The sequence below is a fragment of the Prionailurus bengalensis genome, chromosome B1 (genome assembly GCF_016509475.1).
Source record: "Prionailurus bengalensis isolate Pbe53 chromosome B1, Fcat_Pben_1.1_paternal_pri, whole genome shotgun sequence".
In the NCBI taxonomy this organism is placed as follows: Eukaryota; Metazoa; Chordata; class Mammalia; order Carnivora; family Felidae; genus Prionailurus; species Prionailurus bengalensis.
This window is the reverse complement of record NC_057344.1, coordinates 102,112,484-102,128,631: the sequence shown is the minus strand read 5'-3', so window position 1 is coordinate 102,128,631 and position 16,148 is coordinate 102,112,484. Positions and strand designations below refer to the sequence as shown.

The 16,148-nt window shown below is 37.9% G+C and overlaps 1 protein-coding gene across 5 annotated transcripts in view; it reads left to right on the top strand.

Annotated features, from left to right (window-relative positions):
• The window catches only part of BBS12 (Bardet-Biedl syndrome 12), a 57,227-nt gene that overhangs the window by 1,524 nt on the left and 39,555 nt on the right, over positions 1-16,148 (top strand). For 2 of the 5 annotated variants that reach the window (XR_006295467.1, XR_006295466.1), the window contains exon 2: positions 6,356-6,421. Coding sequence is in view for 2 of the 5 variants with exons in the window: in XM_043568945.1 (XP_043424880.1) it covers positions 8,711-10,852 (2,142 nt within the window). In the remaining 3 variants the exon portion in view is untranslated. Of the gene's footprint in view, positions 1-5,304; positions 5,489-6,355; positions 6,422-8,700; positions 14,891-16,148 lie in introns of those variants that run through there. The other 3 variants (XM_043568945.1, XR_006295468.1, XM_043568954.1) reach the window with 3 other exon arrangements.

The following is a 16,148-nucleotide window of genomic DNA, read 5'->3' as shown; positions in this document are numbered from 1 at the left end:
TAGCCTAGAGATGTTGAAAAATTTTAAGAAAAAGGTATTATTATAAAAACACAGTATATAATACATATGACATAAAATATGTGTTAATTGACTGCTTATGTTATTGGTAAGGCTTCCAAACAACAGTAGGCTATTGGTAGTTAAGTTTCAGGTGAGTTAAGAGTTATATTCGGATTTTCAGTTGTGCACTGATTGGTTGGGGCCCCTAACTCTCAGTGTTTAAGGGTTAACTGTGTATTGATTTTTCAGGCCATTGGTCTCACTGGGAAAGTTACTTTTGATCACTTTCAAGGACATTTACTGCATCTTTTCTACTAATATTTTCAGGATTTCTGAGACCCAGAAATAAATAGTGACCAAACATATAGAACCAGATTCTAACCTAGATAAAGTTTGATCTCATGGCAATTAAAAGGCTGAAGTAATATATTAACCTGCTTTTATATCACTTTATGATTTAGGTTCTTATATTTGGGAAATTAACTTCTAGTGAAAATGATTTTTTAATTATAGGCTCAGATTACAATTTCTAGGTTTTGGGTAGGAAGTACTTAGTCTTGAAAAATAGCTGTTATTAATGTAATTGTATTATAAAACAATAATGGTAATAATAATTAATCTAAGAAAATATTAAATCCATTGGCACTCTTAAGTAAATCTATAATTATTTAATACTTTCCACATGTACTGTGCCAACTATTGGGTGAGTTTGAAAGGAACTGAATGTAGAGTATAAAGAAGAATAAAAGCAACCCACAGATTAGTCGGGGAGAAAGGCACAGACACAAATACAGAATTTGAAATTCAGGGTGCTAAGTGCTTCAGTAGGTGTGTGTAGAAAGTGCTTGAGCACAGGAAAGAGGCACTGTTCCTTCCTGGTGCATTGGAGAAGGTTATATTCAAAATGTGGCATTTGCCTTGGGTCATGAAAGATACACAGCATTTGCCAAAGTGAAGAAAGGGTAGGATATTCAAATCTGAATATAGCATGTGTAAAAATGAAAATAAATGTGTCTTCTCGTGTGGCAAGATCATAGGGTTTATATGGAAGGGGGGAAAATGAGTCATAAATTACATTGAGGTCCAATTATGGGACACCTATGTCAAGCTAGGGAGTAAAGATTTTATTTTATAAGATAAACAGATGTTTTTAGGCAATGGAGTGCTTTGATTAGGTTTGTGCTTTTCAAAGATAATTCTGACAACCATGTGAAGGAGGTACCGTTTTGGAATTATGGGATCTCAACTAAGATAGTGCCATATAGGAATCACATCAACTCTAAAGGTGATTGAAACTTAAATTTGTGGTGGGGGAATACTGACAGCGCCATCTGTTTAATCTTTTCAGTTTTGTACTTAAAAGTTAAGATTTAGCAAATATGGTGAAAGCCATTTCTTCATTTGCTCACCAGATACTTCTTGAGTGTCTGCAGTATGTCAGACAATATTTTTGTTATGTGGGATACCTCAGTGACTAAAATTATCCTCCTGGGAATTAGATTTCAACAGAGGGAGATAGCTGAGAAATAATAATAGATATGTAAACTGTGTACTATTTTATAAGGTGATAAATGTTATGGAAAAAAAGGAAGTAGAGCAGTTAACAGGAATCCAAGTAGTTAAAGTTCATCCAAACAGTTAAAGGGAATTCTACACTTAGAAAGGAAGAGCTTGTGGTGTTAAATAGGGTGCCCAAGCGTGGGCCTCGTTGAAAAGGGGAAATTTGAGTAAATACTTAGAGGTGGCAAGGCAATAGATTTCCCAGGGAAGAGCATCCCAGAAAGTGGGAGCAACTAGAACAGAAATTATAAGTTAAGGAGCATGCCTTGCATGTTCCAGGAACAGAAAGGAGGCCAGAGCCAAGTGCTCAAGGGATAGTGTAGTAGGAAACAGAGGGGTAAGAAGGAGGGGTGCAGATTATTAGGGCTTAAAGACCTTAATTTTCATTCCTGGTGAAATGGGAAGGCATTGCAGGATTTTGAGCAGAGAAGTGAAAGGATCTGAGTTAATTGTTTAAAAGGAGTCCTGTGTGAGACAAAGGAGCAAAGGCCTTTATGTTCGAAGTTGAAGGTTTTTTAAGTAATGGAATCATATGATTAGACTGCTATATTAGGAATAGATGAGATACGCAAACTATTGATTTTGATGATGACAAAAGCTAATCATACCTGTCAGAAAATAATAGTATTTTTAAAAATTCAACTCCTAAAAAGCATTGCATGTCTTAGTATTCTAAAACAAATTGGTATACAGGACTAGACATGATAAGAGGAAAAGAAAGCTGCTTTTGATGTCAAAACCCAGTGAAGTAGTATGAATGCTTCTATGACAGCTTTAAAATGTTCAAGAAACATTAAGCTGACAAGTAAAGTTGTTAAGGATCTCAATAATAAAACAGCTGTTTGTGGAAAACACTGGTGCTGATGTATCTCAGAACAAGAATCAGAGTGTGTCAATTCAATGCCAAGAATAGTTACCAGAGGTGTTTTTATCTTTGGAATTATGTATTTCACCATCCACTTCACTGTCTTTGCCTTTTTATACTCCACTTTTTAGAAGATGAAGGATTTTTATTTTATGCTGATTAACTAATCTCTCTAAAATAATTACTTAGGAGCTTTTCTAACCTTAGGAATGATAAGACTGGCTTTTTTTTTTTTTTTTAATTGCTGCTGAAACAGAATAGTCTTCAAATGCTGAAACAGCATTTCTCTTGAATATTTATTTATTTGTTTATTCATATTTTATTGAGTAGAATTGACACACAGTGTTACATTAGTTTCAGGTGTACAACATAGTGATTCCACAGCTCTGTATGTTATGCTATGCTTATCACAAGTGGAGCTACCATCTGTTGCCATACAACACTATTACAATACCATTGACTATATTCTTTATGTTATACTTTCATCCCTGTGACTTATTCCTTCTATAATTGGGAACCTGTACCTCCCACTCCTCTTCACCCCTTTTTAACCATTCCCTTCCCTCCAGCAACCACCAGTTTGTTCTCTGTATTTATGGATCAGTTTCTGCTTTGTGGGTTTTTTTTTTTTTTTTTATTTTACATATAAGTGAAATAATTGAATATTTTTTAGATCAGTTGAAATAATTGAATATTTTTTAGATCAGTTTTATGTAACTTTTTGTCTGTAGATTAGTTTTAGTAATTTCGTGTCTTCTCTGGGAAAACCTTTTTCACATAAATTAAATACAGACTTTGAAAGCTTGAGTAACTTTGAGATAGCCCATGGCTTTTTTCCTTTTGTTCTAAATTCTCTGTAGCTTTTCCATTCATATAGTAATATCTTGTGATTTAAACATAGTATAGAGGGGGCACCTGAGTGGCTCAGTTGGTTAAGCAGCTCAGGTCATGATCTCAAGGGTCGGGAGTTCAAGCCCCATATCAGGCCCTCTGCTGTCAGTGCAGAGCCTGCTTCGGATCCTCTGCCCCACTCTCTCTCTGCCCCTCCCCTGCTCATGCTTTCTCTCTCACTCTCAAAAATAAATAAATATTTAAGAAAAAAAAAAAAGGCGGATTGTTAAAAAAATTTATAGAGAGGAAACCATAACAGAGACTCTGATGCTTAGAGAAGAAAGGGCATAGCCATATTAAGGGTATGAACAGGTTTAGAAGAAGGCAATAAGGGGCGCCTGGGTGGCTTAGTCAGTTGAGCGTCCGACTTCGGCTCAGGTCATGATCTCACGGTTTGTGAGTTCAAGCCCCGCATCGGGCTCTGTGCTGACAGCTCAAAGCCTGGAGCCTGCTTCAGATTCTGTGTCTCCCTCTCTCTCTGCCCCTCCCCTGCTCATGCTCTGTCTCTGTCTCTCTCTCTCTCAAAAATAAATAAACGTTAAAAAAAAATTTAGAAGAAGGCAATAAGGTTTGGAAGTGGGAAATGCAATAGAAGATTCTACAGAAGAGAGGGTGAATTGCTATCATGTTGGGTAGAGGGGCAGCCAGAAGGTAGTATTGTATGGTAGTTAATAACATGGGACTTTGGTTTTAGACAAATCTGGGTTTTAGTTCATAATCTATTACTTACTAGCTGTGAGATTTTGTAAGTTACTTAACAATTTTTCATTTTCATAGGCTTTTTGCACCTCATTATATTGTGAGAACTATATTACATAGTGCATGTAAAGTACCTCATACTTAATAAGCTCTCAAAACATGTTAGAAATTAGAAACAAGCAAAAAAGCCAGTCATTTTAAGCTTGTCTTTTCAACAAATTATTCTAGAGCAACTGGATATCCAGGAAGGAACAAAATGACCCCTACCTCACACCATTTACAAAAAATCAGTTTAAGATGAATTGCAAACATAAATGTAAAAGCTAAAACAAAAAGAGCAGAGTTGGAGTTTCACACTCCCTTGCTTCAAAACTTGCCACAAAGCTATAATAATCAAAAAAGTGTGGTCCTGGCATAAGGATGGACATATAGACCAATGAGATAAGATTGAAAGTCCACAAATAAACCCAAAAGTCTATTGCCAATTGATTTTTGACAAAGATGCCAAAACCACTCAATGGTGAAAGAATAGTCTTTCAATAAATGGTGCTGGGACAATTTGACATCCAGTGCAAAAGAATGAAGTTGGTCCCCTACTTCACCCCATATAGAAAAATCAGATGTATCAATTAACATAATATAAGACATAAAACTATAAAATTCTTTGAGGAAAACACTGGGTCAGATCTTTGTGACTTTGGATTTGGCAGTAGATTCTTAAATATGACACCAAGAGCATGAGCAACAAAGAAAAAATAGACAAATTAGGCTTCATTAAAATGGAAAACTTTTATGCATCAAAGTACCTTATCAAAAAAGTAGAAAATACAACATACAGAGAGAAAATGTCTGTAAGTTGTATTCTGATAAGGTTCTAATTTCCAGAATATATAAAGAACTTTTACAATTCAACAACAAAAAGAGAGCCCAATTTTAAAACGGGCAAAAGATTTGAATAAATATTTCTCCGAAGAAAAAATGTAAATGGCCAACTGGTAAATGAAAAGATGCTCAACATCATTAGAGAAATGCAAGTCAATATCACAATGAAATATCGCTTCATATCCACTAAGATGTCTATTTAAAAACAATAACAAAACAAAAAAAAAAGGAAGATTTGTATTGGTAAGCCTACTGGGTTGAATGGTGTTCCTTCAAAATTTATGTCTACCCAGAATCTCAGAATGTGATTTTATTTAGAAATGGGGTCTTTATAGAACTTGTTAGTTAAGATGAGGTCATAGTAGATTAGGGTGGACCCTAAATACAATGACTTGTGTCTTTTTAAGAAAGCCATGTGAAAGAGAAGCAGATATTCAAGTTTTGTTACCAAAAGCCACGGACCTCCAGGAGGCAACTCGAAGCTGGAAGAGATTTTTCGAGAGCCTTCAGAAGGATCATGGCCCTGCAGACACCTTGATTTCTTCTGGACTCCAGAACCATGAGAGAATAAAAATGTATTGTTTTAAGCCACCCTGTTTTTGGTAATTTAGTGTAGGTGCCCTAGGAAATCAATACAGCAGGGATGTGGAGAAATTTCTTGCTGGTGAGAAAGTAAAATGGTTTAGCTGCTATAGAAGACAGTTTGGTGGTTCCTCAGAAGGTTAAACATAAAATTACCATGTGACCACTCCTAGGTGTATACCCAAAGTAATTGAAAACAGATATTCAAATACTTGTACACAAATGTTGATAACAGCACAAATTCACAATAGTCAAAAGGTAGAAACAATTCAAATATTTATCAGCAGATAAATAAACAAGATGATATATACATGCAATAGAATATTACTCCGCCCTAAAGGGAATGAAGTACTGATACATAATACAGTGTGGATAAACCTCAAAAACGTTATGCTCAGTGAAAGAGCATTGTGTGATTCTATTTACATGAAATATCCAGAATAGGTAAATCCATAGAGACATAAAGCAGATTGGTTGCTAGAGGCTGGAGGAGAGAACAGGAAGAGAATGTTTAATGGCTTTAAGGGTTTTCTTTTGGGGTGAGGGAAATGTTTTAGAACTAGATAAAGGTAGTGATTGTACAACACTGTGAGTGTACTAAGTGCCACTGAATTGTACATTTTAAAATGGTTTATGTTATGTGTTCACCTCATTTAAAAAAAAAAGATTAAAACCATAACATTTTTAGAAGAAGTATAGAAGAATATCTTTTGTAGTCAAGGGTAGGCAAAACTTTTAAAAATAGAACCCAGTAAATGATAATCTTTTATAAAAAGATAAGTGAACTAGGAAAGTAGATTTTCAGGCAATACTAAGGGCCACTTGAGGTTTGAAATGACACCAGTATGGTTGTGTGTGTTTTTCTGTTTATTTCAGCTGTACCAGGGTAAGCATGGAGTAGACAAGAGAGTTGGATTTCATCAGGCTTTGTGACTTTGCAAGGTGAGTAGATGAACCTAAAGAGGGATAAGGATTTTGAGGGTATATGTGCAAGGGAGTGATTGTAATTGACAAATAGGAATTTAGAATTTAAACTGAGTAAGTCGAGAATTGATAATATGGGGGTGAGGGGTGAAAGACAGCAAAAACATGCTAAGATCAGATCATTGTAAGATATCATGGGTCTCAGGATTAGAGTATTGGAGTCCTAGAATATATTTTTATGCTGTCTAGGGATATGTCTGAGTGTATCAAGAGTTTTATTTTTATTTTACAGAATTGAAATTTTCACAAAAGAGCATTTGTACCTGATTTCAGACAACTCATTGAACATTTTCCTAGGCTGTGCTCACTTTTCTCTAGTCCTTGAAAGCTTATAGGAAGCTAGTCTTGAGGAATAGTTGTGTTATGGCTTCCTCCTGATCTTAAGGTATCTCAAATGGTAGTGTTCCTCAGCTTCAAGGATGAATCTAGGTATTCTAGAAACAAATTTATCTGGGGCACCTGGGTGGCCCAGTCAGTTAAGCGTCCGACTTCAGCTCAAGTCATGATCTCATGGCTTGTGAATTCAAGCCCCATGTAGGGCTCTTGCTGCAGCTCAGAGCCTGGAGCCTGCTTCGAATTCTGTGTCTCCCCTCCCCTGCTTGCACTCTGTCTCTCTCTCTCTCTCTCTCTCTCAAAAATAAATAAACATGAAAAAACAAAATTTAAGTCATCCTAATTGCCAAGGCACCTGGGTGGCTCAACTGGTTAAGTGTCTGACTTTGGCTCAGATCATGATCTCGCAGTTTTGGCTTCGAGCCCTGCATCAGGCTCTGTGCTGACAGCTCAGAGCGTGGAGCCTGCTTCAGATTCTGTGTCTTCCTCTCTTCCTGCCCTACCCCTGCTTGCGCTCTCTCTCTTTCAAAAATGAATAAGCGTTAAAAAAAAGAATAATTAAATAAATAAATCACCCTAATTGCCATACATCATTTTAAAAACCTTCTGAAGAAAAGAGAAAAGAAAGAAACAAATTTATCAGATGAAAAGGAAAACTCTGAATTGTTTTCTTTTAGATATTTTGGATTTAAAGGATTGAGATAAAAAATATCACTCAAAGAATTACAAAGTCTTAGAATTAGAAGAGAAGTTTATATTATTTACAATTTCAGTTCTAGTGCTTTAACTGACAGCTCATATTTCATAAGACAGGTCATTTTATTATAGACAGCTTTTCAATTGGGGGTATTTGTTAAAAAATTCTTTTTACTGGGAGAAAGTTTTTCTCTTGTAAGTTCTTACTAGTCTTAGATGTAGATTTTGAAATATTATGTGGAAAAAGCCTAATAGCTCTTGAACTTCTCTTTAAGTAGTATTTTTCCCCATTACATTCTAACCAATAACCAAGTCCATCTTCTCACCTGCATCCCTCTTCCACATTCCTTATCTAGATAACTGTAGATGATTCTTAGCTGGCCTCTCTGCCTCCAGTCAGGCACCCATCCAGTTCATTCTCTGCTGTTATCAGAGTGGTGCTATTTCCAAAACACTAGTAGTAGTAGCGGTGGTACTCAGAAGGGATTATGTGCCAGGCACTGTTGTAAGCACTGTACTCGTTTACTCCTTATAATAACCCTAAGAAGTAGATTGTGCTATTTTCCTCAGTCTCCAGATGCAAAAGCAGGATAGAGTAGTTAAATCATTTGATGAAGTCTACACAGCTGGTAAGCATTAGAGCCAAGTTCAAGCCCAGACTTCTAGATTGAGAGCGCAAGCTTGCAAACTCGACATCAAACTGTTTATTAATCTTCCTTACTTAAAACACTTCAGTGATTGATTCCCATTATTGGGTCGGGTTTGACATGGCACATGATGCCCTTCATGCTCCAACCTGTTTCTCTTCTAGAGCTTCATCTTCCATTTCTCACTACTTTCTTTATATTCCTGTGAAACTAAACTTGTATCGCCCAAATACACTGTTTTTTCACATACATGTGCATTTACTACCACCTCCTTCAATTTGCTCTTTTGGATTGTTCTTCAGGACTCATTTCAGGCATTGCTTCTTCTGGAAACACTACCAGGATTATTACCTGCATGATTGAATGAAGTGTTTCTTACCCACATGCCCATACCTTTATCGCAATATCATTATAATACAGTAACATTGCACTGACCATATTTAATGGAAACTATATATAGAAACTCCTCAAAGGCAGGGACTATATCGGATTTTTCTTTTATGAGCAATTATAACCATGAAGTACACTGAATAAAGTTCCAAGTTTTTATTTTATTTGCAGATGATGATTCATGGTGATGGCTTGCAGGGTCATAAATAAAAGAAGGCATGTGGGACTTCAGCAACTTTCATCATTTTCAGGAACAGGAAGAACCTTCCTAGGCCCAGTAAAATCATCTAAATTTATTGTTGATGAAGAGCGTCATGAAAGTATATTAATCAGTTCAGTAGTAAGACTTCTTGAAAGTTTGGATTTAACCAGTGCAGTGGGACAGCTTCTCAATGAAGCAGTTCAAACACAAAATAACACCTATAAAACTGGAACCAGTACCCTTTTGTTTCTTGTCGGTGCATGGAGCAGTGCCGCTGAAGAATGTCTTCATTTGGGTGTCCCCATTTCATTAATAGTGTCTGTAATGTCAGAAGGCTTGAACTCTTGCATTGAAGAGGTAGTTTCCCTTCAAGTACATATCCACAATATATTTGACCATATAGACAGCACAAAGACATTTTCTGGACTTGAAACATGTGGTGTCAGTTTGTGTCCTTTTCTACAGATCCCTTCAGATACTGGTTTACAGAAGGCGCATGATCTCAAGGATGTTGCCTCTCCATCATTGACCATTTACAACCTTTCTGGGATACCTGTTAGATCACCTAAACTCTTTAGACCTCAGGCTGAAGATGAAGCAAATAAAAACACATTACAGAATCCTCAAACTCTGAAAAAGAGTCTGCTCGCCGACAGCCGCTGTAGAAAGTCAATACTAATCCACAGTAGGCATTTTAATAGGACAGATAGTAATCGGTGGATAAACAAACCAGAGGGATTTCTAGAACAACATGGTGCAGCTACTCCCCGTACTTACAGATGTAATGATTTGGTAGAGTTGGAGATGGGTTTGAGTCATGGAGATCACAACAGCATGAAATTAGTAGATGCAGCAGTTCGACTACAATTTCAGAATGCAAGTGTGCGACAAGGCAACTGTACAATACCATTTATGTTCGACATTTCAAGAATCTTCACTTGCTGTTTACCCGGTGTACCTGAAACTTTTTCTTGTGTCTGCCCAGGATATATCACTGTTGTATCAATATCTAATACTTCTCTGATCAAGGAATTGCAGAATCAGCCTGTCCAGATTATTCTCATTGAGGGTGACCTCACAGAGAATTATCGCCACCTGGGATTTAATAAGGCTGCAAATATTAACACGCTATTAGAAAGCATGAAGGTTCAACAAGACAGCTCAGAAGAACAATGGACAGATTATGTATTACAGGTATTAATCAAGTTCAATGTGAACCTTGTCCTGGTACAAGGAAATGTGTCTGAAGATTTAATTGAAAAGTGCATGCACAGTAAGCGGTTGGTAATTGGCTCAGTGAACAGCAGTGTGATGCAGGCTTTCGCGGAAGCTTCAGGAGCAGTACAGGTGGCCTACATTACACAAGTGAATGAAAACTGTGTGGGCAGTGGGGTCTGTGTGACCTTCTGGAGAAGTATTCCCTCAGATGTCATAGATAGGATCAACATACTGACAATCTTGATAAAAACAGAAGGAATTAATTTGGTTACAGTAGTGCTCACTAGCCCACTCCCTGCACAGATGCAAGCCAGAGAAGACAGGTTCTGGACTTGTGCCTATCGTCTGTATTATGCTCTAAGAGAGCAAAAGGTCTTTCTTGGAGGTGGCGCAGTTGAATTTTTGTGTCTTAGCCATCTTCAAATTCTTGCAGAGCAATCACTGAGTAAAAGAAACCACGTCTGTTCAGGATGGCTTCATAATACTTCCTCTTGGCTGGCCTCCTCTCTGGCACTATACAGATCAACTGTGCTGAAATGCCTGGCAAATGGATGGCACAAATACCTTTCAGCTCTCATGTATAACACTGCCAATTGCTCATCAGAATTGGGAGCCAGCACAGTCATTCAACAACATCTACAAAGTGCCACAGACTCTGGCTCTCCTTCATCTTACATCTTGAATGAATACAGTAAACTAAATAGTGGAATTTTTAATTCAGGCATTTCAAATAAACTGGAACAGATTCCAAGCATTTATGACATTGTTACACCAAAGACTGAGGCGTGGCGCCGAGCTTTGGATTTAGTGCTTTTGGTACTTCAGACAGACAGTGAAATTATTACTGGACTTGGACACACACAGACAAATTCACAGGAAACAGAGGGCTTTTTATTTTTGTAGTGTTATTGGCTAAGTCTTTGGAAAATAATCTTTTATAATGTATCTTGCTAATAATAAATTTCCTAGTAGCCAAGTCATAGTGCCTAAAATGCCAGCTATTACCAAGAAGAAAATTACTGATGTCTGTCAACAACTTCAGGGTCTGAGATTTCACCAGACTTACAGGCTAACAGGTGAGCCTGTTACTATTTCATGGGATGCTACAGGATACATGAGACACCTGGGCCAGAGACAAAGCACTTTTATTATTCACAAGCAAAAGTGGTATCCAGGGCTTCCTGTTGGTTTGTATCAGTGATGGAAGCCAGCACACACACAGTGATGGAACCCACACACAGTGGGTTGTGTTACAGAAAAGGAACACTGAATATGGGACTTCCACTGCTTTTATAGTCAACAGAAACAATCCTGTTCTGTGTCCAGGGGGAGTTGTTACCTCATGCCTCAAGGTTGTTCAGTGTAAATACAAGCCAGAGACATGGACTGGGTAAAGATAGGTCAGGTCCTTGTATTCATGGCATACCCAGAAATATGCAGTGTCACTCAGAGCCCATAATGGATGGCCTCTTCCAAATACTCACTCCTTAACCTGACGTGCTCTTGGCCAAACTTGAATTTTCATGTAAGAATGCCACTCTCTTGGCTAGTCCAATTAATCTGACAGGTTGTTTAGTCAATACCAAATCTATTTAATTAGTTTCATATAGCAGTTAATTAAGGCTACTGTCAGACTCTGAGCAGCAGGATGAAACTGGTCTGTAGTATTGATCTCAGTGATGCCCCCTAGGGTCTTGAATTTAGTCAATTTTAAATTCCAAGGGAGGGATGTCTTTTTATTAGCATGAATGTACTGTAAGACCAATGTGTCATACATTATGACCCATGCCAGGAAGCTTTGACTGAGTTGTTAATCTTCAATGTCACTGACAAAATTACAGGAGGTAATAGATGGCCAAAACACATCCCCAATCCCTAATGGAGAGACCTACTGTGGCCCATTTTCCCCACATACAAGCACATCCCAACAGGGCGAGGTCACTGTACTTAAAGATTTGTTGTGAAACCTAATTTGAATAACCATTATGTGATTTGATTAAGTCACATAGGTAGTGTCACTCAGTGGTTGCAGCCTTATTGCTATACACGGTGAAATCCAAGGCTACTCAAACATTAATAGAAGTATAAAATCAGTCAGATTGAAACTAGGTTGTCCTGGTTCCTGTGTTTGTACATTTTCACATCTAGAAGCTGCCATTGATAGCATTATGAACTGCCTCCAATACTGAATAAGAGTCTTATTAAGGAGACAACTTTTGTTTGTTTGGCTCTCAGAGGAATTAAGTGCTATTACTCTGTCTAAATAATCTTGAGAAACTACTTGGCAAACAAAGTTCTGAATTTTGTTCAGGTTTATCAGCCACTTTTACTGGTAGAAGAAGATAATAGCCACAGTCAGAGCTACTGATCATTGACACAGGCTTCTAACTTAACCACAAGAACCATCATCTATCTAGTGAACATTTGGGACATCAGAACATTGAGGCACTCACACTAAATCCCAACCTGCCAAAGGATTAGGGTAGGTTAGGGCGTGGTAGTAGATGGCAGGACGTTTGTCTCATTTCTCTACATGCAGTAATACCCTGAATGGGAAAATGTCCTCTGGCACTTTATGACCATTTGTAATATAAGCATGTTATATATTTTCATACAAATTTATTCTAATCTTAGTTTGGACTTTAGTCACTTTTTCCCCCTATGGGAACATGGACAAAGAAGTTTAACACTGGCACATTAGGGTCTTTAACAGTTGCCAAGAGATTGTTATCCCCCTGCATCCAAGGAGGCTCTTTTTTTCTTTCTTGGCCCTTGTCTTCAGTGTTGATGTCAACTTCTTTCCTGGGCACTTCCCAGTATCTGGGGAACACCCAAACTGGGGATCTTTCTTTTTGCCCTCCATATAGCACTGTACCTCCTCAGTGTCCTACAGCCCTTGGTACCTTTGACCACCCTATGCCTAATACCAATTTCCCCTAGAATGGGAACTTGGGCACCTGTATCTAACAGAGCCACTTTCTTCCCCCAAGTTTCCCCACCACACTTGGCTTTTTCCTTAAAGCAGCTAAGGTCAGGGTGAAGGAGTTACCAAGAAGTGCAGAGGGAGAGAATGGTTCTGTGCCAGTAAGCAATGCTTTGCATTTAATTTTGGTTTTGATCAGCTGCCCAACTTGTGCTCAACAAACCTACAATTTTGATCTGCTCAAAGTTTTAGTTACTCATTGCTGGCAGCATTTGTTTCCGCTTTGAGGACCCCTTGACTTAGCAGCCACAGCCAAATTTCTTCTTGGCTAGAGCCGTGGGGGATGCTGCCTTGTTATATTAATATTGTTTCTTTTCCCACCCTGAGGCGAGGGAACAACAACCAATACATGATTTGACTGGTTTGTTTTAATCTTACTTCACACTGCTTATCCTCCAAACATAATTTAAGAGTGGGGGTACAGTGTGACAGTGGGAACTTATATTCCCCTTCCCCTTTCCAACTACTTAGGTGAAAACATTTACTCTTGGATCTCAGGAAGACTTATCTCTCTCAACCCAGCCCATTGGGTCCCTCATCTTTTCCAGGAAACCATGGCTTTCTCAGCCAAAACTGTCAAGAACTGGCAGGGTCTGAGATTTTGCCCTGTTTACAAGCTAACAACTAAAATTCCATGGGATACTGGCAGGAGACATGAGACTTCTGGGTTGGAAACAAATGGTTGTATAGTAGGCAGAGCTTCATGTTGATCCTCTGTCTTTCCAAGTCCCACAGGGGTACCATAAAAGCCCATGATGAATGCCTGCATATACAATGTGTTGTGTTATAGGAGAGGAACACCTAACTTAGGCAATTCACAACTTTTACAGTAAGCAGAAATAAGCCTGTTCTTTGTCTGGAGTGAGATATTCATCATTGAAGGTGACTCACTGGAAACACATCCCTGAGAAATGACCTGGAAAAAGAGAGCTCAACAAACAAAACAAAAAACAAAACCAAGAGAGCTCAAACTCAGCAAGAAAGTGCAGGGATGCTGAGAGCCCATCGCAGAGCTCTATTGCTACTTAGCCATAAATCGAACATTGTAAGAACCAAATTATGCGTGGAGTTGAACATTAGAAGAGCTCTGGGGAAATAATATAGTAATTAAATTATTAATTACCTACCATGTTCCAGGCACTATTCTAAATTCTTTACATATTGTATTAATTTGGTAGGGTTGGCATAACAAAATAGCACACATTAGGAGGCTTAAACAACAGAAATTTATTATCTCCCAAATCGGGGGACTAGAAGTCTGAGATCAAGGTGTGGGCAGAGTTGGTTTCCTCCGAGGCCTCTCTCCTTCACTTGTAGATGGATGTCTTCTCCCTGTGTCTTCATGTCTTCCCTCTGTATCTGTGTCCTAATTTCCTCTTCTTGTAAGGACACTAATGACCTCCCTAATGACCTCATCTTAATTTAATTACCTCTTTAAAAAGCCTGCCTCCAATACAGTCACATTCTGAAGTACTGGGGACTAGGACTTCAACAAATGAATTGAGGGGGACACAATTCAGCCCATAACACATATTACCTCAATCTTTGAAACATTTTCTCCATTGTATAAAGGAGGAAATGAGCTTAATAATGTTAAGAAACTTGCCCAAAATCTTACAGCTAGTAGGTAGTAGAGCAGGAATTTACACTAAGATTTTATCTGCTCCAAAATGTATTTCTAAGTATTAACTGTGATAGGAAGCTTTTTCTGTAAAGTAACAATAACAAAACAAGAAAAGAGAATGTCTAGTTTATAGGGATAATTTAAATATATTAGAAAGTATAATTTGGTTATCCTCTACTTAGGTAAAAGAATATAATTTTTGGTTTAATGGTTGTCTTAAATGTGATCACATGAAAACTTTGCACAGATCATCATTCTAGTTATATATACTGTCTTCAAAGTTAAAATAACATTAAGTGTTGAACTGTTTTTTAAAATAAAGTGTGTTATTTTACTTGTGTAGGTATCAATACTTTTACTCTCCTGTATACCATTAACACTTAGTGGGGTTTTGTTTTTTGTTTTTTTTTTAATTTTTTTAATTTTTTTTTAATTTATTTTTGAGATAGAGACAAAGCATGAGCAGGAGAGGGGCAGAGAGAGAGGGAGACACAATCCAAAGCAGGCTCCAGGCTCTGAGCTGTTAACACAGAGCCCGATGTGGGGCCCAAGCTCACAGACTGTGAGATCGTGACCTGAGCCGAAGTCGGACACCCAACCACTGAGCCACCCAGGCGCCCAACACTTAGTTTTTGTTAAAGTATTATGAAAATTATGAGCACCACTAATATTAATGCAGATTCTTAGCTCACTTTATATAATAGATTTGTGAAGTTGGTATTTGTATGTATTAGTATGATTAAATATTTAGTAAAATTTTGTTATAAATACTTTCGTTTGAAAGTAGAAGTCTCATTTTATTTATTTATTTTTTTTATGTTTATTTTTGAGAGAAAGGGAGAGACAGACCATGAGAAGCGGAGGGGCAGAGAGAAAGGGAGAGACAGACCATGAGAAGCGGAGGGGCAGAGAGAGAGGGAGACACAGAATCTGAAGCAGGCTCCAGGCTCTGAGCTGTCAGCACATAACCCATTGCGGAGCTGGAACTCACAAACCGTGAGATCATGACCTGAGCCAAAGTCGGACGTTCAGCCGACTGAGCCCCCCCAGGCGCCCCTAGAAGTCTCATTTTAATATAGATTTTGTAAGTTCATTTTGTTTCCAGATTATAAAAAACTTTTTACTGTTGTGTGGTTTATCTGCTATTTTTCCATTTTTTTTAAGGAGTGCTTTTAAGTTGTAATTACTCAAGGAACTGTTCTGTCCTTGCAGACTGAGTCCCATCCCACACATAAACTTGATTCATTTAAATAAGTGAGTTTTCTAAGAAACCCTGTGCATAAGCAGGTAGACATTTTTCAAGAGACCAAAGAAGTGTTGACATCTTTGAGACCAATCTGCTTCTTTAAAATTATAGACTACAAAGAGGTTTGCAGTTATCTTACATCACATTATAGCCAGTCTTCCTAATGATAAATAACTCTTTCTGGACCAGGGGTTCACTAGCTCTTCAAAAAATAATCTTCAAGAAATTCTAGCAAAGGAAGCCCTACAAATACCAGAATATGGGCAGGTGTACCTGCCTACCTCAACGCTGAATGGATGCAGGATCAGCAGAACGGAAGTGGGAAGCAGCAAGAATGAAGGGGTTA